The sequence below is a fragment of the Solea solea genome, chromosome 7 (assembly GCF_958295425.1).
Source record: "Solea solea chromosome 7, fSolSol10.1, whole genome shotgun sequence".
NCBI classification, from domain to species: domain Eukaryota; kingdom Metazoa; phylum Chordata; class Actinopteri; order Pleuronectiformes; family Soleidae; genus Solea; species Solea solea.
In genome coordinates this window covers 2,554,085-2,578,948 of record NC_081140.1, presented here as the reverse complement: position 1 = coordinate 2,578,948, position 24,864 = coordinate 2,554,085, and the positions used below count along the sequence as shown (strand labels likewise).

The following is a 24,864-nucleotide window of genomic DNA, read 5'->3' as shown; positions in this document are numbered from 1 at the left end:
TGAAACTAATGATGTCAACTCAGGGAGATCTATAGGGAAGAAACTGTCTAACTGTGCACCTGGTGCTTCTAAAGCTCTTGTGTGAGATGAGTCAGTCCCAGTATTCCTCTAGGTTATTGGAACGCCATTTTCTTTCTAATCTACGTAACATCTGTTCAAGAGCACGAGTATTGGAGTTAAACCATGGTGCTCGTCTCATCTGATTCACTACTTTCTTTTTCAGAGGGGCAAAGCAATCTAATGTAGTACGCAGTGAGGTCGCTGTACTATCAACAAGGTTATCTATGAGGGCGGGAGTAAAATCACAAAAGGTACCTTCAGATGTACTGACATATGGCACCGAGTTAAATAAAGGTTGCACTGTCTCTTTGAATGTATTAATAATATTATCAGACAGGCACCGGCTGTAGCTGTATTTCTTATTTATGTTATTGTAGTTCATTATTGTACAATTAAATGTGAGTAAATAATGATCAGTAAGGAGAGGGTTTTGAGGAACTATGTTTAAGTTATCAATATTAATACTATAAGTTAAAACAAGATCGAAAGTGTGACTAAGGCAATGAGTTGGTTTATTAACGTGTTGAATAAAACCAATTGATTCCAAGAGCGAGTTAAATGAACAGCTAAGACTATCACGGTCAACATCTAGATGGATGTTGAAATCCCCTACAATTATGATAGGAACACTTGGGGTCCCTAGACCTGTCATTGAAAACATGCATATAAGTACCATTTCAGACCTTTATTAAGCACGTATTAACACCTTAATCAAGAAAAATCTTAATTCATGTCGTAATAGAGGTAGAATAAGTGTTACCAAATTTACAGTTCTATCCGTCTTAAGTGATACGCAATGCTGAGGAGCTGGTGAGGAGACAATTGATGAATCTGAATGATCCGTCCATTGAGCAGGGCATCTAAGAATCATACACTTACATAGACTTAAATAGAATGCTGTATAGAGTATAGAAATTAAAAAAGTTATTTTACGTTAAAATACAATTTCTTTTTACCATTTTTTTTCCATTTATATAATGTTGAAATACATATTAAAACATTATTTTATCTGCATTTGTGTGTGTACTTTTGAGCTACAATTGATTAATGTGGTCTCATAGTCTCTATGATCCAATGCCACGACCCATGATGGCTTTCTTTGTGTTTCTCTCTGGTCTCAACAGGATTATGTAACATTTAGGTCCAAACAGCGCCACCAACAGGCCAAAACTGGAGGCCAGGATGGCAAATACCTCCACTGCATCTGCATATTTGCCTGGTGAGCTGATGTAAGAAGGGACAAAGGCCACCCACACTGCACAGAAGATCAGCATGCTGAAAGTGATGAGTTTGGCCTCATTGAAACTGTCTGGAAGATTCCTTGCAAGGAAAGCTAACAAACAACTGAGGACAGCCAGTAAACCAATATAACCAAGTAAAACTGCAAAACCAACTGTGGACCCAACTGCACACTCATAAACTATCTTGTCACTGTGATACTGGGTGTTTTTATGAGGCACTGGTGAAGCAGAGACAAGCCAGACAGTGCAGATTGCTGCTTGAACAGAAGTCAGAACCAGAACTGTCCCTCTCTGCTGCACAGCACCAAACCACTTCAGACTGGACTCACCTCCTGGTTTAGAGGCCCTGAACACAGCAAGAACCACCATGGTTTTCACCAGGATACATGAGACACAAAGCACAAAGCTGATGCCAAATGCTGCATGTCTTAGTTGGCAAGTCCATAATCTGGGTCGTCCAATGAAGAGCAATGAGCAGAGGAAACAGAACTTAAGTGACACCAAGAGAAGAAAACTGAGTTCTGAGTTGTTGGCACGAACTATAGGTGTGCTGTGATGATGGATGAAGATGCCCAGAACAACAACACAGATACATGTGCCCAACAGTGAGGTGGTTGTCAAGCAGATACCCAGCGGCTCATGGTAGGAGAGGAACTCTGTTTTCTTAGGAACACAGTGGTCACGCTGGGGGCTGGACCAGAAATCTTCTGGACAGCTGGTGCACTCCATGGAGTCTGAGAAAAGAGGGAACGTGATGAGATACATGTTTACACAACATCTTTGAAGTGTGGTGTTTAAAAGTTTACACTCACCAGTTGTATTGCTGATCGTTCCCTCAGAACAAGGGACACAGTCAAAACAACACTCAGGTACCCCCTTCCTTCTGGCCATGCGGGTACCTGGAGGACAACTCTCACTGCACACTGACCGAGGAGGCTGTGTGGAGAAACATCAGTGTCTGTTAGATTAATCCATAATGATTAAGGGAAAGAGATGGTAGTCTGACAAAATAAGAAATAACCTGTTTGGATTCAAAGTTCCAGAAGATTTTGTCTTCATCCAGTGTGATTTCTTCACCTTTGAAGGCTGACCTCTTCACCTCACCCACTCTCTGAACTTTAGTTCTTCCATCAGGGAGCCACACCCAGTTCATGATGTCATATACAGGTAAGGCATCACCATTTTCATCAAATGACACTCGATCACCAAATGTTGTTGTGAAATTGACTTTTTCCAAGTAATACACAATCTATGAAAATCCAGATTAGGGACAAAGGGGAAATTATTTTTAAAATATAGTGCTTTCTATTAGAGATGCATCAAAAATTTGGCCACTGAAACATTTTGGCCGAAAATGGTGGCCAAAAAAGGCATTATCGGGTTTTGGCTGAAATACTTAACACTAAAACCAAACGGTCTATTCCTGCTTGGAGTCAGTCCAAGATCAGTTTGGAACACCAATAAAGACGTGAGTACACGGTGGAACAGCACCTATTAAATGCCTGAAAGTTACTATTCGCAAAAGTGAAACTTGGCTGCATACAGCACAGATTACAAAGTCCCCGACATTCACTTCACACCGGAGAACATTCTCTCTCTTTAGATGCATCATCTGATGCATCTGTGGCAGACGCTGTCATGGTTACGCTGTGCTCCCAGCTACACTCACCCTGCACACCTGTCAGTGATCAGTTCATCACAGCTCCCAGTCTACACACCTGCCTCTCATCAGTTCATCAGCCATGCAGTATATCTACCCCAGCTCTTCACCCGCTCGTCGCCAGATTGTTGTTCAGACCAACGTGGTAGTATACCTCAGGCCAAGCTACTTGACGTCAATCTAGTGTGCTTATAACTTTTTGACTAAGACCTTTTTTTTTTTCCTCCCAGGATCACAACCCACCTGCCTCCTGTCTGCCAGCCTCCGCCTGCCTCTTCCTCCCGAGCACTCCCGCTTTGTTTGTTCCAGCACTGCCCCTCCTTCCAGCCATCACTGGACCACTTCCATATTTATAATAAACATTCTCATCACCATACCCACCTGTCTGAGTCCTGCATTTGCGTCCCTCTAGTGAGCCACAACAGACGTTATTCCATTAATTGTCTTTGTGTAGCGTCTTCTACACAAAGGGGTTGAGACAGACCACAGAGTGAAAACAATGAAAAGTGTGCAGTACTAAGATCTACTCAGATCCTTTGCACTTCATTGCGACTGTACTCGATCCTCTTAATAAAGATCATTACTTGGATGTGGGGATAAAGCAGTGCGTACATAAATAATCCAGGCTGCTTTAGGAGACGGAGAAGAGCGGTGTGAAGAGTGGTGCAGAAAAAAAGGCTTGTCTGTCTACACCAGATGAGGGGCATGCACTGTCGTTGTCTGATATGTTCGATGAGATCCTCCTAAATATTTTCATAGATTCTTAATTGATTTATTCTTTGAAGCATGAACATTAATCTATATATATAACTTCAATGCCTTGACTTTAGTGAGTTAAGTACACACAATCCAAGCCATAACAACAGAATATGAATAGATTAGAATAAGATAAAAAAAACTGATACAGAATTGGCATAATCATTTTTTTCGGTGTTTGGGTTTTCGGCCAAGTGTTCCATGAATTTTGGTTTAAGGTTTCGGCCAACAATTTTCATTTCGGTGCACCTCTACTTTCTATACACTCAATTTAACTCTATAAAGAATACCCGAGGTAGGATCCATCCATCCTTATTCTACCGCTTTATCCTCCACATGAGGGTCGTAAGGGGCTCTGGTGCCAATCCCAGCTGACATAGAGCTAAAGGCGGGGTCACACCTTGAACAGGTCGCCAGTCCATCACAGGGCCACATAGAGACAAACAACCATCCACTCTCACACTAATACCTATGGTCACTTTGGAGTGTCCAATTTGCCTAATCCCAGAAATCGGATTTGGTCTATCATTTCTTAACGTTTCACACTCAATGAAAATATGGATTAAGTGAAATGAAGAGTTGAGTGTAAACTGATATCTCACCTGCCATGGCTCCAGTCTTTGTAAATGAGCACAGGTGTTGTTGCTGAAAGGTCCTCTCCCTGGCTCACACTGCAGCATGTCATCAAGAGCATACACCAGAGCGTACACAGCCTTATACACATTATACTCTGGTCTGAGGTCTGAATCATCCAGGAAATCAGTCTCCACATTCTCTATAACTTCCTGTCCAGTGCATAATTCTCCTGCAGCTTCCACCCAACCTGCTGGAGGTGGTGCAAATCTACACTGAAATGTGTGTTCCCAAAACTGATTCACCTGTAATGTAGTTCATCTTAAATTGATTACAATATATTTTTTTCCAAAAAATACCAAATCAGAGTGAAACTCTCACCATGCTGTTTCCATCAGTGTTGTTGTGATGTAGATCAGGACTTGTTTGTAACAGGAAGTCCCTGAAACCTGGTATTTCTCCTCGACGGATGGCGATGCCCAGTGTTCCACCCAGGTACGGCATAAAGTGAGGAGTCTGGAGCACATCAGCTGATGTCCAGGCTTCACTGACAATCCACTGCAGGCCTGTCACATTCTGCCTCACCACCTGTACATTGTATTATCACATGTATATGAATTCATACTTTCATACCAGTAAAGTATAATCTAGTTTCCACAGTTGATGTCACACACAAAGTACTACCAGATTTTCAGTCAAATTTGAATTTATCTTGATAAACAATCTTACTCTTAAACATTAGCAGCAGCTTTAACAAATGACATGTGAAATAGAATTCATGAAATCTGTTTTTTTTAATGGCTAAATGTTTTTTGCTAGATATTTTTTTCCAGGACTGACCTCTTTCATGAGGTTAACAATGAAATTATTTGCAAACACAATCACCACCCGAGCTGTAGATTTCCTTATCACATCCACTATTCTCCTCACTTCAGCAGGGTCATCACCCCGGGACAAAATCTCAGTGTAAGCCAGACAACCTCCACCAGCAGGACCCAGATCAGAGTGAAAGGATCGTGCAGCATGGAATCCATAATCACTATCACTAATGAGCAGACCTGCCCAAGTCCAACCAAAGTGTTTTAGAATTTGAATCATAGCATTCACCTATGTGGACACAGAGCAGAGGGATTAGTGCACAGGCCGGAATCATCTTTACTAGAAATCCTGCTAAACAGGTTAATCAAAGACTCATGTTTAATCACTGTCTTTAAGTGTTGTATTTCTGACACCACACAACTCTGTCAATGAAACATATAACATGACTGGTAACACACTCTTTTTTTTTGTAGATACATTTTCACCTGAAAAGCATCACTTGGGATTGTCCTAAAGAAAGATGGAAACTTTTGTCGGTCACTCAGGCAGGAACATGTGGCATAATAACTCACCTGCAAAACACACAGATTGAATGTTCTAAAAACATTTATTTACCATGTTAAATATGTTTATAACTAAATTGTAATTATATAATGAAATTGTTGGAATTCAATTAATTAATAACATTTATTTAAACTTACCAGAGGCACTCTGTACAAACCTAAGACTGTGGATATGGCAATAGAAAGTGTAGAAAAAGAATCTCCCACAATCCCTAGGACTGGAGGAGTTCCTACACAGTTCTCCTCTAATGTAACTTGCTCTTCTTGACCACTGACTAACGTCAGTGCTGCACGAAATCCAATTCCTAGTTGGGCACAGTTATCATACAGACTGTACCCCAGAGTCACATTAGGCAGCAGGTTGGAGTTTCTGTTGATCTCATCAATAGCAAAGGCCATGGTCTGAGCCACTCTGAATCCTATAATATTAAAACTAACAAAATAACACACGTGTTTACCACTTAAAATACATTAAAATAAATAAAATTCAATATACTTTTTTGTCCCATAGGGAAATTTGTCTTGGACTGAAGCTGCATATATCAATGCCCTCGTGGTACAATAAATAATAAAACAAAACATTAAAATACAATAAAAGCAACACAACAAAGGCAATAACAGTTTAATCACTAAAGGAGCAACAATTGTTAAAACAACATAAAATCCATGACACATTCCTGGTCTCAAGCAGCCTCATTTAAATGTCTAACAAATGTAGGCTCAAAAGAGTTTTTAAACAATTGCCTGCTGGGACTTTGCAGTGTCTGCCAGAGGACAAAAATATTCAGTAGAAATATTGGAGGATATGTGATGTGTCGGTCCTCAGAACTTGATTATGAACAGTCAGCTCATATGCCAACATTCAATATTATCTGTGCAAAGCTGTTTCACATGTTTCACAAATACATATTATTACTTCAGTCAGAGTAATAGTTCAAATATAATAGCTAACATGACTTAAAATGGCATATATACACACTGTATTTTACATTAATCATACATACATTCTACTTATAGACTTGGGTTTCATCAGCTTTTTGTTGTTTCCATCACAGACTCACCCATAGCAGTCAGGCTTTTGTGGCGCTGAGGTAAAAGACAGGTCAGGATCAGTTGAAATGAAGTTGACTGTAAATAGTCCACCTAAAATCACATCTCCAGTTTTGTGCATCCCATTTAAATGAAACTGTCCCTTTAACTGACAAGAGGAGGAATAAAGAGAGGAGGACACAGCAGAGGAGAAGCAGAAATACAACATTAGGAAGAAGAGGCTGGTGTCTAAAAATGCCCTCATGACTTTGCTTTGGCTCATCTCCTTTTCTGAGTGCAGTCTTATCACAATATCAACACATTTTATTGATTTGCAGCTGCCCATGTTGATTAATCTTGTAACACCACCCATCAGTGCAGAGGAGGAAGTGAAGCTGTTGGGGCAGGGCCCAAAATAAATCTCAACTGTCACTGATTTGTACAAAATTATGTAGAAAGGATTATCATTGCTTTCCTTGGTATTTTGATGTTTGATTGTAGAAATTAGAAAATTAAAAGCCACAGCACAGAATACTCGTATAACCATTCATTATAAAATGTGAAAACCTAGGTTAACCCTCTCTCATGTCCTCCTCAGAATCAGAATCCCAGAATCATTGCACATAGTGCAACGAAACTGGCATCATCCATACGGTGCAAATACAACAACACATTTTAAATATAAAAGTAGGGTAAAAATATATATGTATGAATAAAGTTAAAATATACAAATAAAAATTAGGATAATATATACAGGTAGATAAAAAAAAGCAGCTGAGGTAAAAGGTAGTGCACAGTAGTGTTGTAGTAGTGCAAGTTTTTTATTTTACTTGATTGTATTATTCAGTTCACAAATAGCTGTGGGGTAGAAGCTGCCTCTGAATCTGTTCATGCAAGTTTTGAAGGACCTGTACTGTCTGCCAGAGGGCAGCAGGTGGAACAGGTTGTGCCCAGGGTGGGAAGGGTCCTTCAGGGAGGTCAGTGGGCAGCCAGTGATTTTTTTTGGGCAGTGTTGATAACCCTCTGAAGGGCTCTCCTGTCTGCTGCAGAGCAGTTAGCATACCATGTGGTTATACAGTATGCCAACACACTCTCGATGGAGCAGCGGTGGGGGTGATGGGGATGGAGAGGTGAGGGCCCAGTCTGACATTCTGGGGGCTTTAATCCTGTCTTTAATCCAGAGGCAAATGGGTTGTGATAGTCCTAAATCCATGAGTTTGGTGACATCTGCTGGGGATGATAGTATTAAAGGCAGAGCTAAAATCAATGAAGAGCATCCTCACAAAGCTCCCCCGGTGTTCAAGGTGGGTCAGTGCAGTGTGAAGAGCAGTGGCGATGGCATTCTTAGTGGACCTATTTGCTCTGTAGGCAAACTGGTGTGGGTGGAAGGAGGGCAGAGGCTAGTTTTAATGTACTGCTGGACCAGTCTCTTGAAACACTTCATAATGACTGGTGTGAGGGCGACCGGGCGGTTGTCGTTAAGGCCTCTGATGACAGGCTTTTTGGTACTGGGACGATTGTGGCAGACTTCAGGCAAGGTGGGATTATGGACTTGGATAGGGACAGGTTGAAGATCTTTGTGAAGACCTTGGAAAGCTGTTCTGCACATTCTTTCAGAAATCTTCCTGTCACGCCATCCGGGCCGGCAGCCTTCTTCGGGTTCACTGCCCTCAGCACCCGCCTCACCTCATTCTCCTGCACACTGAGAGTGTAGTTGTTGTTGTTAAGGGCTGGTGGGAGAGCGGTGACGAGCTCTTCTGGTTTAACCTTGAAGCGAGGAAAGAAACAATTTAGTTCCTCTGCCAGTGAGGCGTCGCCGTTGGCCGCCGTGCCGTTGCTGGGCTTGCAGTTGGTAATGTGCTGGATGCCCTGCACACCCACCGTGGATCTTTGTTGTTAAAGTGGTCTTATATCTTCCTCTTGTTGGCCGCTTTGGTATCCTTGATGCCTTTCTTCAGGTTGGCTCTAGCGGCGCTGTATAGAGCTCTGTCGCTAGACCTGAAGGCGATGTTGCGGTCCTTGAGAAGAGTTTGGACCTCTTTTGTCATCCACGGCTTCTGGTTTGGGTACACCCGGATGAGTTTGTTGATGTGAAGTTGTCAACACAGTTCTGGATGTAACCGAGTACAGTGGATGTGTACTCCCCCAAGTCCTGGTTTCCAAAAATGTCTGTTTGTCCTTTTAAAGCAGTCCTGCAGCTGCGAGGAAGCTCCTTCAGGCCAAATTTTAATTGTCCTGGTGGTAGGTTGAGCTTTTCTCCTGTGTATGCTAGTGCTAAGTGAATGGATAGGTGATCGGACTGGCCTAAGTGTGGTAGTGGTGTAGCTCTAAACCCCTTCTTTATAGTTGAGTAGGCCTTGTCTGATGTATTTCCTCCCCTGGTTGTGCATTTGATGTGTTGTTCAAGCTTGGGGAAAACTGATTTTAATTCTGCATGTTTGAAATCACCAGCTATGATGTGGGCTGCTTTGGGGTTGGTGTTTTCTTGTTTGCTGATGGCACTATGTAGGTAGCCTAAGGTTATGCTAGCATTAGCATCTGGTGGGATATACACAGCACATTGCTCTGTGTCATTTTTCTTTTACCTGCTCTACTCTTTTTCTGTTAAACACACTCGCACTTAGATGTTAAATGCTACGTGGTTCGACACTTATATTTGGCTTGAATATTGAATTTTTGGAGTTGGACGCAACTTTCTGCTTTGCATGCAGACAATTTTGGGTGGTGGGCACAGGTTCAATTCAGAGCCAGCCTTTTCTAATGGATATACTGTAAGAACTGAAAAAAAGCAAATTTGACCTATGCATTTAACCCATCCTTATTTCACACCAGTAGTGAATGCTGGAGCAGTGGGCAGCACTTACCTTTGATCAATGGGGGATTTGGAGCCTTGCTCAGTGGCACCTCAGCCCTTGGCCCATCCCCGGATTTAACCAGTGACTTTCCAGTTACCAGCCCAATTCCTTTTCTCTTGGCCATGGGCTGCCCATTAGGATAGACGCAGGTCTTTCAAAAATCATGCAGGAGAACAGAGTAAATGGGGGCTTTGGTTTTGTCCCTAGGTATTGCTCAGTGAGGACACCGGGAATATAAGGTCAGAAAATAAGTGAACTTTGTTGGAGCTGCTAAATGTATTGTCTAATTTGACCAGACCTATAAAAGAAACTCAAGGACAATCCCAGAAATGCTAAATACACACACAAAGACATTCAAAACAAGTTTTTTGAAATTATGGCTGGCATGGTCAGAAATTAAATGAGTGCAGGAATCAGAGAAGCAGAACATTTCACCCTAATGGTTGATGAGAGCAAAGATATCAATAAAAGTGAACAGATTTCGATTGTTGATTGTGCTGTATTTATTTATTTTTTTAGGAGAGGAGGTGCACGGGAAATTCATGCACGTTACACATGCACTTTTTGCATGCAGACTCGCTCCTGAGTCACAGTTCAACATCGACAAAAGCCGACAGATTATACTTAAAAACAATGGTGAGTTTGAATGTTTTTTGAAACTGCTTTCTTTGTTATTGTGTTTTTTACTCACTGTGATGTTACCTATTGTTTTCTGTTTGGTGTATTTGATTGCTTGGTGACATGTGTTTTGACTTCCTGAGTCAAAACACAACGTAGCTCTCACTGTGTGCACTGTTGTTAACTGTGATAAAAAAAGACACTCCAATGCTAATTCAGGTCATCCACCTTAGCTGTGCAACCTTGTAGTAATGCTGGTGACCTGCCTGTACAGTGCCTGCAGGTGTTATGGTGTATGTGTTTCTTGAACATCCATCAACAGACTGACTGCCAAATAATGAGCTGTTGTAAACATCCACTGACTGACTGCCATAGTGATAATAGTGAGCTGGTCAATAAATCCACCAACAGACTAACTGCCTAATAATGAACTGCTGCATACATCCACCATGAGACTGCCTGCAAAATAATGAGCTGTTATCTATATCCACCATTTCCATGCACATTCAATCCTACTCCATTTTACACGTTCCAAAATAAAATAGGGTGTGTACACTAACCCCCAACACATAGATTTACATACTTTGAATTTGTAATTTGTAACTTTGGCCATCATGGACATGGATCCAGTAATTTTTGAGTAATGCAAGAATAAATGTAATGCAATGGAAAGGGTTGATGGTATTGCTTTGCTCAGAGACTTAATTCTTGTCCGAGCCCGCGATTCCACAAAGGAGTGACATGGTTCACATGAGATAAATGTTGTCATCCATTTACACGATGGGACATAAATGAGAACCCCACCATCTCGTTCCCGCAGGAACAGCTATGCACTGCCTATGCTCCATGTAAAACACTTCCCTGTCCAGTTGGTGGCAGCAAGGAAGAGAACAACAAAAAAGTTGGTAAACATGGACACTGGGTTAATTTATCCCTTAACTGTACAAACAAAAAGTAAGTAAGAAAAAACACTTTGTGTTTTGGATCAGAACAATAGGTAGATTTTCAGAACATGCATTTTAATTATGTTGATTGTATGTTTCCTGCAGTTCTTTTAGGCGAGTTTAACTTGGACCATTAAAAGTAACAAAGACCTTAAAGTCCTACTGATATGACTCTTTGACCACAAGTAGCTTTTTACAGTACCTCTTTACATATTTCTGGTGAAAACAAGCTGCAAGGGAGGGTCTTGTCGCCATAGTGATTGTAAAGTAGAGTAGCCAATAGTGCTACAGCTGACATTCTGTTGTGGAGGACATCTCTCCACAACCGTTGTCAATAGCTGCAGTGTTAACAAATTAGGGAGCTGACGGTTATGTTAGGAAGAGGATGATGATGAAATTTTTTAAGGTGACATCTGTTAAACAATTAGTGATGGTGAGGAGCTACTGAGGAGCTAGATAGCAGAGAAATGCAGGCGTATCTACTCTTTTTGTTGGAGAAGAAAAGATTTGATAATATTTTATTATTCCCACAACGGGGAAGGCATCAACAGAGCCAAATTTACTCATAGACTTTAAGGGATTTGAAGAAAAGTGTCCTGTAATTTTTATAGTTGCTGAAAAGGGGTAATTTTTTAGTGATCATGAATATATTAGATAAAAACATTTAATTACCATAAACCCTCTTTCTTGGTAGTAGTATTGTTCTACCAGTATTTTTGTATGTAGAAGGTAGCTAGAATTGACAAATTCTGTTCCTTGCAGTTTTTATGACCCAATGCCTCGACCCATGATGGCTTTCTTTGTGTTTTTCTCTGGTCTCAACAGGATTATATAACATTTGGGTCCAAACAGTGCCACCAAGATGCCAAAACTGGAGGCCAGGATGGCAAATACCTCCACTGCATCTGCATATTTGCCTGGTGAGCTGATGTAAGCAGGGACAAAGGCCACCCACACTGCACAGAAGATCAGCATGCTGAAAGTGATGAGTTTGGCCTCATTGAAACTGTCTGGAAGATTCCTTGCAAGAAAAGCTAACAAACAACTGAGGAAGGCCAGTAAACCAATATAACCAAGTAAAACTGCAAAACCAACTGTGGACCCAACTGCACACTCATAAACTATCTTGTCACTGTGATACTGTGTGTTTTTATGAGGCACTGGTGAAGCAGAGACAAGCCAGACAGTGCAGATTGCTGCTTGAACAGAAGTCAGAACCAGAACTGTCCCTCTCTGCTGCACAGCACCAAACCACTTCAGACTGGACTCACCTCCTGGTTTGGAGGCCCTGAACACAGCCAGAACCACCATGGTTTTCACCAGGATACATGAGACACAAAGCACAAAGCTGATGCCAAATGCTGCATGTCTTAGTTGGCAAGTCCATAATCTGGGTCGTCCAATGAAGAGCAATGAGCAAAGGAAACAGAACTTTAGTGACAGCAAGAGCTGGAAACTGAGTTCTGAATTGTTGGCACGAACTATAGGTGTGCTGCGATGATGGATGAAGATGCCCAGAACAACAACACAAGTAAATGTGCCCAACAGTGAGGTGGTTGTCAAGCAGATACCCAGAGGCTCATGGTAGGAGAGGAAGTCTGTTTTCTTCGGGACACAGTGATCACGCTGGGGGCTGGACCAGAAATCCTCTGGACAACTGGTGCACTCCATGGAGTCTGAGAAAAGAGGGAAAGTGATGAGATACATGTTTATACAACATCTCTGAACTGTGGAGTTTAAAACTTTACACTCACCAGTTGTATTGCTGATCTTTCCTTCAGAACAAGGGACACAGTCAAAACAACACTCAGGTTCCCCCTTCTTTCTGGCCATGCGGGTACCTGGAGGACAACTCGTACTGCACACTGACCGAGGAGGCTGTGTGCAGAAATATCAGTGTCTGGTAGACTCATCTGTAAGGACTTGTCCATGTACAAGGTGTCAGGAAATCAATTACCTGTTTGGATTCAAAGTTCCAGAAGATTTTGCCTTCATCCAGTGTGAGTTCTTCACCTTTGAAGGCTGACCTCTTAACCTCACCCACGATCTGAACTTTAGTTCTTCCATCAGGGAGCCACACCCAGTTCATGATGTCATATACAGGTAAGGCATCACCATTTTCATCAAATGACACTCGATCCCCAAATGTTGTGGTGAAGTTGACTTTTTCCATGAAGTACATAAGCTTTGGAAGTCAAAATTAAGAAGAAGAAAAAATATTTAAAAAAAACATTTCAAAGAAAGCATTTCCTTCTAAAGCAATATTATTGAAGAATCATTTTCAGGGTTCCCCAACAGGTGGGTGGTATGAATCAGCATCAACAGTTTTGCAAAAGGTAAAGCAACAAATAGAGCTAATAATTGATAATTTTTGAAATATCTGTGCTTCTTCTGCTCTGAGATACAAGATGGTTTTCGTACAATATTAGCCATTGTCATTATTTTTTCTTATCACACAAATTGGTCTAACCATTCACACTGCTTTGACATACAGTATGTGTCACAGTTCTGCTTCATGCCTCACCTTCCAGTTCTTTTCCACTCACACCTCCCTGTCTGATAGCCACGCCCACCTCATCAGCCAACTCAGCTCACCTGTGTACCACTACTCTCCCACTCATCAAGCACCAGTATATAAGCTTCTACAATTCATTCACTCTCTGCCAGATTGTTCTTTGCTCTTCATATGCCAGACTTCTTATCCTATGTGGATTTTTCTGCCTGGTTGGATTGTTTACCTTGGTTTTGGACTTTGCACGTCTCGACTTTCCCCCCTGCCTGCCCCTAAACGACCCCTGAAGGGAGCAGCCGAAAGGAAAGAAGGTATATATATATATATATATATATTTCTTTTTTTAGGTAAAACGTTTACTGTAAGTCACATTACCCAAATTATACTGTTTCTAATATTACCTAATATTACATTGCCCTATTACCCATCTGTAAATGAACTATCCTCTCATCTATAATTTGTTCCATTCCGTTTCGTTGTCTTATGCTTATCTGGATTGCGGGGGCAGCAGCCCTAGCAAGGAAACCCAGTCAGCGCTCTCCCTGGCCACTTCTACAAGCTCCTCTGGGGGAATTCCAAGGCGTTCCCAGGCCAGCTGAGAGAAATAATCCCCATTGTGTACTGGGTTTACCCCGGGGTCTCCTTGCGGAAGGACATGCCTGAAACACCTCCCCAGGGAGGCTTCCAGGAGGCATCCTAACCAGGAACAGGTCCGACTTACTGCCGGCTACGCAAAGCAGACTCGCACTCCTTCGGTACAGGGACTGAATGGCCCTGAATGGCGATCCACCCCATACTCCCAGAGCACCCCTGCAGGATGCCTCTATGGACACGGTCATAAGCCTTCTCCAGATACACAAAATACATGTGGACAGGTTGGACAAACTCCCATGCCCCCTCCAGCACCCTAGCAAGGGCCCCCTAGCAACTGGTCCACGCTTCCCTGGCCAGAACGAAAACCACACTGCTCCTCCGCAATCCGGAGTTCATCCACTAACCAGACCCTCCTCTCCAGTACCACCACAACTCCTGCAAAGAAGAGAGTCAAACCCCGCTCAAGGACTTGGGTTCCAGAGCCAATGCTATGTGTCAAAGTGAGGCTGACTATATCTAGGCTGACTTAAATCCTTCACTGGATTTAACGTGAAGGAGAAACCGACAGAGGGCTCTATCGAGAGGGCTAATCAGCTGAACCTCTTCTTCAACAGGTTCAGCTCACAGTCTTCCACACAGCCCCCTGCTGCTTCCCCCACACATCACACCTCCCTCCCTTCCCCCCTGCCTCTACCTCTCCCCCCTCTGCCCCCCCTGGAGAACCGCTTGGACACTCTATCACCCCCCCCCCCACCTCTCCACCTCTCCCCCACCACCTTCTCCCCCCCCTCTCCGTGACAACCACCCAGGTCAGAAGACAGCTGGAGAGACTGCAGCAGAACAAGGCTGCAGGCCTGGACGGTCTTAGCCCCAGGCTACTGAGGGCTTGTGCTACCCAGCTGGCTGTGATCCTGCAGCACCTCTTCAACCTGAGCCTCCAACAGGGGATGGTCCCAGCGCTGTGGAAGACATCATGCCTGGTTCCTGTCCCCAAGCCAAAGTCATCAGCATCTTGTGAACCCGGGGACTACCGCCCAGTGGCTCTGACGTCCCATGTGATGAAGGTGCTGGAGCGGCTGGTCTTGGCTCACCTCAGACCGCAGGTAAAGTCCTCACTGGACCCACTTCAATTTGCTTATCAGCCCAAACTGGGGGTGGATGACGCCCTCATCTATCTGCTGCATCGAGCTCAGTCTCACCTGGATGGTGCTGGAGGCACTGTGAGAATCACTTTCTTTGATTTCTCCAGTGCTTTCAACACCATCCAGCCACTGTTACCGGGAGAGAAGTTGCAGGTGGTGGGGGTGGACACGCCCACCATCTCCTGGATCACTGACTACCTGACAGGCAGACCACAGTTTGTCCGACTGGGTTGTGGTTTGTCTGATGTGGTGGTTAGCGATGTAGGAGCCCCACAGGGAACTGTGCTGTCCCCCTTCCTGTTCACCATATACACCTCAGACTTTAAATATGACTCTGTGTCATGCCACTTGCAGAAGTTCTCCGATGACTCTACGGTGGTGGGGTGTATGAGGGATGGACAGGAGGGGGAGTACAGGACAGTGGTATCTGACTTTGTGAAGTGGGCCAGTGAGAACCACCTGATTCTGAATGTGACCAAGGAGATGGTGGTGGACTTCAGGAGGAAGAGGACAGCTCCACAACCTCTGAGAGTACTGGGGGAGGACATTGAGATGGTGGAGGAATACAAATTCCTTGGTGTGAGGCTGAACAACAGACTGGACTGGAAGGCTAACACCGGTGCTGTGTACAGGAAGGGGATGAGCAGGCTCTTCTTTCTGAGGAGGCTGCGATCGTTTGATGTATGCAGCAAGATGTTGGAGTTATTTTACCAGTCTGTTGTGGACAGTGCACTGTTCTTTGCTGTGGTGTGCTGGGGGAGCAGCATTGGAGCCGGTGAAACTAACAAACTAAACAAACTGATAAAGAAGGCCGGCTCCATCATCGGCTGCAAACAGGACACCGTGGAAACGGTGGTGGAGAGGAGGATGCTGAATGAACTTTTTTCCATCATCCTCTCCACCACATCCTCCAGGCCCAGGAGAGCACATTCTCCAAGAGATTGAGACAGCTCCGCTGTCACAAGGACAGATTCAGGAAGTCATTCCTGCCATCAGCCATCAAAACTTACAATAACTCTCTGTAATAGTCACAAAAGAAAAAAAAACAAACAAAAAAAAAACTGCTCATTTGCACAATGGACATTTTCTCTCCGTGACATACAGTATGACATTGCACTCCATTATGCCACTCCTTCATTATTGCACTATTTTTTCCCACTGTTGCACATTTTACGTTTTATGTTTATAATATTTGTTGCATTGCTGCTATGTTAAAACAATTTCCCCTTGGGGATGAATAAAGTATTTCTATTCTATTCTATTCTATTCTAGTCGGTCTTTCACAACGTCTTTACAAGCTCCAGCTCCTTTCCTACCAGAGCTGTGACGTTCCACGTTCCGATTGCCAGTTCTAATCGAGGATTGGACCACCAAGGCTCCCGCCTTGGTCTGCTACCCCATCCACAATACACAGGACCCTTCATGTTCCTCCTGTAGTTGGTGGATCCGCAGGGGGATGAGCCCATGTAACAACAAGGGTGTTTCGGGCTCCAACCACAGGCCTGGCTTCAGGGTGGGACCCCGGTAACCCTCTGAGCCAGGTACACTGGCTCTCTGATGTCCTGTTCATGTTAGGTCTTCTTATCTGCTCTTTGTCTGGCCCTTCACCCAGGACCAAGTTGCCAAGGGACACCCTACCACTCAAACTCAAACTCCTCCTCCATGATAAGGTGGTGGTTCAAAGAGGAACATCTATAATTCTATTCTGTTAAATATTATTTATATTTCATTCGAATACAATACACTCAATTATCTATTCTCCATAAGTGTAGAAAATGATTAAATTGTATTGAAATTATCATAATCTCATAATCAATTAATAATACACACTTTGCTCAACTCTAAAAGAAACACAGTGGATTAAGTCAAATTAAAAGACTTGAGTGTAAACTGATATCTCACCTGCCATGGCTCCATTCTTTGTAAATGAGCACAGGTGTTGTTGCTGAAAGGTCCTCTCCCTGGCTCACACTGCAGCATGTCATCAAGAGCATACGCCAGAGCGTACACAGCCTTATACACATTATACTCTGGTCTGAGGTCTGAATCATCCAGGAAATCAGTCTCCATATTCTCTATAACTTCCTGTCCAGTGCACAATTCTCCTCCAGCTTCCACCCAACCTGCTGGAGGTGGTGCAAATCTACACTGAAATGTGTGTTCCCAAAACTGATTCACCTGAAAACAATTATTGTTGTTTTTCACACTGACACTTTTACATTTTTTTTTATCAGATTGAACATTTAAATTCTTACCACATTATTTCCAGTTCTAGTGTTGTGATGTCGGTCAGGACGTATTTGTAAAAGGAAGTCCCTGAACCCTGGCATTTCTCCTCGAAGGATGGCGATGCCCAGTGTTCCTCCCAGGTACGGCATGAGGTGAGGAGTTTGAAGCTCAGCAGCTAATGTCCAGGCTTCACTGGCCATCCACTGCAGACCTGTCACATTTTGCCTCACCACCTGTACATTACATTATAACAAGTATATAAAATTATACTACATACTTTTCATATTTGTTTTACAGTCAAAGCAGCTCTATGCAATTAATATTAAATCATGTAACAACAACCTATTTTCAATTTTCAGTTTTGTTCATTTCTATTTTTCTATTTGTTATTTTCTTTTCATTTCAAAGTGTGCTGAGAGTCTCGGGAGGAAATTTTGTTATGCTTGCATAATAACAATTAAGAATCTTGAATCTTGAACACCTACTTCTTCCATGAGGTTAACCATGTGAATCTTATGTGCAAACACAATCACCACCCGAGCTGTAGATTTCCTCATCACATCCACTATTCTCCTCACTTCAGCAGGGTCATCACCCCAGGGCAAAATCTCTGTGTATGCCAGACAACCTCCACCAGCTGGACCCAGATCAGAGTGAAAGGATCGGGCAGCATGGACTCCATAATCATCATCACTGATGAGCAGACCTGCCCAAGTCCAACCAAAGTGTTTTAGAATCTGAATCATAGCATTCACCTATGTGGACACAGAGCAGAGGGATAAGTGCACAGGCTGGAATCATCTTTACTAGAAATCCTGCTAAACAGGTTCATCAAAGACTCATGTTTAATCACTGACTGTAAATGTTGTATTTCTGACACCACACAACTCTGTCAATGAAACATATAACATGACTGGTGACACACTCTTTTCCTTTTATAGATAATTTTTCACCTGAAAAGCATCACTTGGGATCGTTCTAAAGAAAGACGGAAACTTTTTTCGGTCACTCAGGCAGGAACATGTGGCATAATAACTCACCTGCAAAACACACAGACTTTCTTTAATTCAACATTCTAAAAAATATTTATTTTAAATTTAACATTGATTGTTTAACATTGATTGTTATGTTCATGTATTTCATTTATTTAAACTTACCAGAGGCATGCTGTACAAACCTAAGACTGTGGATATGGCAATAGAACGTCTAGAGGAAGCACCCCCCACAATCCCTAGGACTGGAGGAGTTCCTACACAGTTCTCCTCTAATGTAACTTGCTCTTCTTGACCACTGACTAAGGTCAGTGCTGCACGAAATCCAATTCCTAGTTGGGCACAGTTATCATACAGACTGTATCCCAGAGTCACATTAGGCAGCAGGTTGGTGTTTCTGTTGATCTCATCAATAGCAAAGGCCATGGTCTGAGCCAGTCTGAATCCTACAATATCAAAACTAACAACATAGCACAAGTGTTTACGATAAAATAAACTTTAAAGGAACAATACAAAGCTACATGTTTCACAACTACATATTATGAATTCAGTCAGATAAATAGTTCAAACATGATAACAAAATGTGGATGCAAATGTAATCTAAAATTACATATGTATGTATATATATATATATATATACAGTATATATATATATATATATATATATATACACACAGTATATACATATATATATATATATATATACAATCATCCATATATATACATATATAAATGGCATATATACTGTAAGTATTTTACATGAATCATATACAGTCTACTTATAGACTTGGGTTTCATCAGCTTTGTGCTGTTTCCCTCACAGACTCACCCATAGCAGTCAGACGTTTGTGGCTCTGAGGTAAAAGACAGGTCAGGATCAGTTGAAATTGTGTTAACAGCAAACAGTCCACCTAGAATCACATCTCCAGTTTTGTGCATCCCATTCAAATGAAACTGTCCCTTTAATTGACAAGAAGAGGAATAAAGAGAGGAGGACACAGCAGAGTAGTAATAGAAATACAATTTTAGGAAGAGGAGGCTGGTGTCTAAAAATGCCCTCATGACTTTGCTTTGGCTCATCTCCTTTTCTGAGTGCAGTCCAATGATAATATCTACACATTTTATTGATTTGTAGCTGCCCATGTTGATTAATCTTGTAACACCGCCCATCAGTGCAGAGGAGGAAGTGTAGGGGCAGGGCCCAAAATAAATCCCAACTGATACTCATTTGTACTAAATGACTTTGTAAAAAATTTTACAAAGCCCCATTTTACCCTTCACTTACCTAGGGGACAGTAATTATTTCTACCAGTAGATGTCAGTAATTGGTTGGCTACTCTGCTGTTTGGCGCTAGACTCCTGTGAAAAGGAAGAACTTTGACATGGATGTCAGAGAACCTGTTGCACAGCTAATACTGGGTTTTTGTTTCATTACAGGTGAGGAAAAGTTTTACACTCATCATATAAAGTTATATTAAGATTATTCACACTGTTGGTATGAGGCTGTTTGTGTTTTAGGTCGTTAACTGTGACAAAAAATCCCAGCTAACTGTTGCTAGCCTCCGATGCTAATTCAGATAGGGGTGGGGTAGCTCAGTGGTTAAAACTGGTACCCTGTGTGCAAAAGACATCATGGAAGTTCAACTCCACCCCTGGCAGGGTGTACTCAATTCCCTTGTAAGTCGCTTTGGATAAAAGCGTCTGCTAAATGACATGTAAAGATAATTCAGGCTAACCATATTAGCTGTGTAGCCTTGTAATAATACTGGTGCAGTGGCTGCAGGTGGAATAGTTTATGTGTTCTCATACCGCAAGGAACCTGGGTGTGACACTTGATGACCATCTCTCCCTCACTGCCAACCTTGCTGCAACAGCATCTTGCAGATACATGTTGCACAACATCAGAAGGATACGGCCTCTTCTAACCCAGAAGGCGGCACAGGTTCTGGTCCAGGCTCTTGTCATCTCACGCTTGGACTAATGCAACTCCCTCCTGGCTGGTCTCCCTGCGTATTCCATATGACCTCTGCAGCTCATCTAGAATGCAGCAGCTCGACTGGTCTTCAACTTACCGAAATTCTCCCACACTACACCGCTCCTCCGCTCCCTTCAAGACTCTAGTGCTTGCGTTCCATGCTACAAACGGATCCGGTCCAGCCTACATCTAGGACATGATCTAAACCTACACCCCAGCCCGCCCACGCCCGCTCTGCATCGGCAAACCGGCTTGCTGCCCCCTCACTGAGAGGATCGCAGAGGCATTCACAGAACTCAAGACTGTTCACTGTCCTAGCTCCCAAATGGTGGAACGAACTCCCCATCAACATCCGGAGAGCGGAAAGCCTCCACATCTTCCGCTGCCGACTAAAAACACATTTCTTCCGACTCTACCTCGACTAAGACGACGACGACATTAAAAAAAAAAAAAGAAAGAAAAAAAAAAAAACTTGCTTATACATCGCACTTATGACTAGCACTTCATAGTTTGGCTTACTTGAAGCTCTTACTTACTTCTCGCTCTTATTTGTACCCAAATGTTTAAATGCACTTATTGCAAGTCGCTTTGGATAAAAGCGTCTGCTAAATGACATGTAATGTAATGTAATGTAATGTGATGTGTACAATTTATGAATGTGTTTTTCTGTCTCACATTAAATGGAACGAGCATTTTATGGTGTTAAATGCTGACTTTTGCATTTGTAATTCCTAATTAAATAAATTAGGCTGTTATATTAGTGAGACAGGAAGTTTACAGACCTAACAGGACTATATATACTGTATATCAGCAAGGAGAAGTGCAGTGCAGAGCTAAGACCGTCTTTTTGTTTGGTAACAGTGACCCTGGACGATAAGTTTTACATACAGTTAATGTGAATATTTATGTTTTACAGTCATTTGTTCTTTACCAGGTATGTATGTATATATATATATATATATATATATATATGTATATGTATGTATATATATATATATATATATACATTGGTATTTCTTGATGTCAAATTATAGTTATTTACTTGCATTCCTGACAGAATAATTAGTTTTAGTGGTTGAATGTTATTTTAGATTCACTTCTCAGAGAATATACAAAGGTGAATTCCCTTTGCTATTTGCCAAATTAATAACAATAACATTTTAAGTAAGATTTTTACAGGATAAAGCAGTAGAAAATGTCTGGATAACTTTAATTTGTAATACAACAGTGGTTCAATATACATCAACTTCATTTTGATGCATTGCACAAACACAATTTGAGGTACAACACGTTTTGTGCATTGAACGTTTTGACACAGATGTGTAATATATTATAAATATGAGTTAAACAGATGTTGATTGTTTTCTGTACATAAAAAGGTAAACCACACCACTAACTATTTCTTCAATTTCAATTGAAGATCACAATTCTGTCTGCAATTATCACTCGACTGATTTGGCAATGTTTATTGTGAAGACATTGGCCATATTACCCAGCCCATATGAACAAGACACTGAAAATAAACACAACATTATCAATGTGACCAGCCATGAGAAAACCAGCACAAGTTGAGTAAACAGAAAAATCGGGGTTCTTTTTAAAAAAAAATTTAGAGAAAAAAAACAGAATATGCAAGTTGAAATCACGACGACACCACTTCATACTTCAAATCACAGTATTGGGAGTCTAAAAACTATGGAATTTGTGTTTGAATTCCGGGTTGTTTGATCGCTGTGAAACGATTCCTACTAGGGTGTGATGATATCACACTTTTGCTATTTTTTCGGCAAATCAGCTACATATCACAGAGGAAACACATGGCTACTTTATATGCAGCCACTCCTGTGTATGCTCTTAGAGGTTATGCACAACAAACGGATGGATTCTTTAACGGCCGAAACAGAGTGGCAGGACATGAGAATAATTGGACACCTTGAGGCAAACCGACACAGTATGGGGTCAGTTTTCATTAATGTTTTTAATCTACATTATGTTAGAGTTCATTTGAAGTCACATACAGGGGTTAAAGTTTGTTTTTTTTGCAAGACGCTGTCTTTTAATAATACACTGTGCGTTTCCGAATTTTGGCTTACATTGTTATTAGCTAGCTCAGTATTGTGGTTTTAAAATGCAATTTTGTCACTGACAGCTAGACCAGGAGGGGATTGGACTATGTAAATGTAATGATACTGTCACTTTGCTCCCAGAAGGTGTAAATCCTTGAGGCTAAAATTCTCCCTAAAGCAGTTTGAGGAGTACCTACATTTAAATGGCCACATCTTCAAATATTTTCAGATTTTCACCTGTTGAATCACACTTCCAGAATCTGCAAATAATTCAAAATGCCCCTCGGGAAACTCATGGTTTTTCTATGGCTGGGCACATTTTAAGTTAAAAGTCCACATTAAAAGTCCAGTATATAAATTTCAGGATGGGTAATTGGCAGAAATTGAAATAATTCTTCAAATTAACTTCTGGATACAGTTTTCATGAATTAGTGCCTCGACCCATGATGGCGTTCTTTGTGTTTCTCTCTGGTCTAAACAAGATAATGTAACATTTGGGTCCAAACAGCGCCACCAAGAGGCCAAAACTTGAGGCCAGGATGGCAAATACCTCCACTGCATCTGCATATTTGCCTGGTGAGCTGATGTAAGCAGGGACAAAGGCCACCCATACTGCACAGAAGATCAACATGCTAAAAGTGATGAGTTTGGCCTCATTGAAACTGTCTGGAAGATTCCTTGCTAGAAAAGCTAACAAACAACTGAGGACAGCCAGTAAACCAATATAACCAAGTAAAACTGCAAAACCAACTGTGGACCCAACTGCACACTCATAAACAATCTTGTCATTATAATACTGGGTGTTTTTATGAGGCACTGGTGAAGCAGAGACAAGCCAGGCAGTGCAGATTGCTGTTTGAATAGTTGTCAGAACCAGAACTGTCCCTCTCTGCTGCACAGCACCAAACCACTTGAGACTGGACTCACCTCCTGGTTTGGAGGCCCTGAACACAGCAAGAACCACCATGGTTTTCACCAGGATACATGAGACACAAAGCACAAAGCTGATGCCAAATGCTGCATGTCTTAGTTGACAAGTCCATAATCTGGGTCGTCCAATGAAGAGCAAAGAGCATAGGAAACACAATTTGAGTGACACCAAGAGAAGAAAGCTGAGTTCTGAATTGTTGGCACGAACTATAGGTGTGTTGTGATGATGGATGAAGATGCCCAGAACAACAACACAGATACATGTGCCCAACAGTGAGGTGGTTGTCAAGCAGATACCCAGAGGCTCATGGTAGGAGAGGAACTCCGTATTCTTCGGAACACAGTGGTCACGCTGAGGGCTGGACCAGAAATCTTCTGGACAAATGGTGCACTCCATGGAGTCTGAGAAAAGAGGGAAAGTGATGAGATACATGTTTATACAACATCTCTAAACTGTGGTGTTTAAAAGTTTACACTCACCAGTTGTATTGCTGATCTTTCCCTCAGAACAAGGGACACAGTCAAAACAACACTCAGGTTCCCCCTTCTTTCTGGCCATGCGGGTACCTGGAGGACAACTCTCACTGCACACTGACCGAGGAGGCTGTGTGCAGAAATATCAGTGTCTGTTAGATTAATCTATAATATTTAAGGAAAAGAGATGGTAGTCTGAAAAGTAAGAAATAACCTGTTTGGATTCAAAGTTCCAGAAGATTTTGTCTTCATCCAGTGTGAGTTCTTCACGTTTGAAGGCTGACCTCTTAACCTCACCCACTCTCTGAACTTTAGTTCTTCCATCAGAGAGCCACGCCCAGTTCATGATGTCATATACAGGTAAGGCATCACCATTTTCATCAAATGACACTCGATCACCAAATGTTGTTGTGAAATTTACTTTCTCCAAGTAATGCACAATCTATGAAAATTGACATTAGTTATAAAGGGAAAAAGCATTAAAAGTATAGTGCTTTCTATCCACTAAATTTCACTTGATAATAAAACCATCCACCATCCATATTCTACCACTTTATCCTACACATGAGGGTTGTTGGGGGCTCTGGCTAAAGGCAGGGTCACACCTTGGACAGATCACCAGTCAATCACAGGGCCACATAGAGACAAACAACCATCCACTCTCACACTCACACCTATGGTCAATTTGGAGTGTCAAAGTTGCCTAATCCCAGAAGTAGGATTTGGTCTATAATTTCTTAACACTTCAAACTCCAAATGAAATACGAAGGAAATTTAGAGCTGAGTGTAAACTGATATCTCACCTGCCATGGCTCCAGTCTTTGTAAATGAG

The 24,864-nt window shown here is 42.0% G+C and overlaps 2 protein-coding genes across 2 annotated transcripts; both read right to left on the bottom strand.

Moving 5' to 3' along the window:
- Positions 1-8,141: 8,141 nt before the first annotated feature.
- On the bottom strand, positions 8,142-12,965 carry LOC131462855 (extracellular calcium-sensing receptor-like). The gene is made up of 3 exons (XM_058634387.1): positions 12,873-12,965; positions 12,106-12,794; positions 8,142-8,570 (listed from the first exon to the last, which is right to left on the bottom strand). Exons 1-3 carry the CDS (start codon positions 12,949-12,951, stop codon positions 8,142-8,144), a joined length of 1,197 nt encoding a protein of 398 aa, XP_058490370.1. The 5' UTR covers positions 12,952-12,965.
- Positions 12,966-23,049: 10,084 nt separating this feature from the next.
- LOC131462851 (vomeronasal type-2 receptor 26-like) lies at positions 23,050-23,850 on the bottom strand (the record flags this gene model as incomplete). Its single annotated transcript, XM_058634384.1, has 1 exon — positions 23,050-23,850. A coding segment is annotated over one exon (801 nt), but the record flags the coding sequence as incomplete, so codon positions are not given.
- Positions 23,851-24,864: the final 1,014 nt, after the last annotated feature.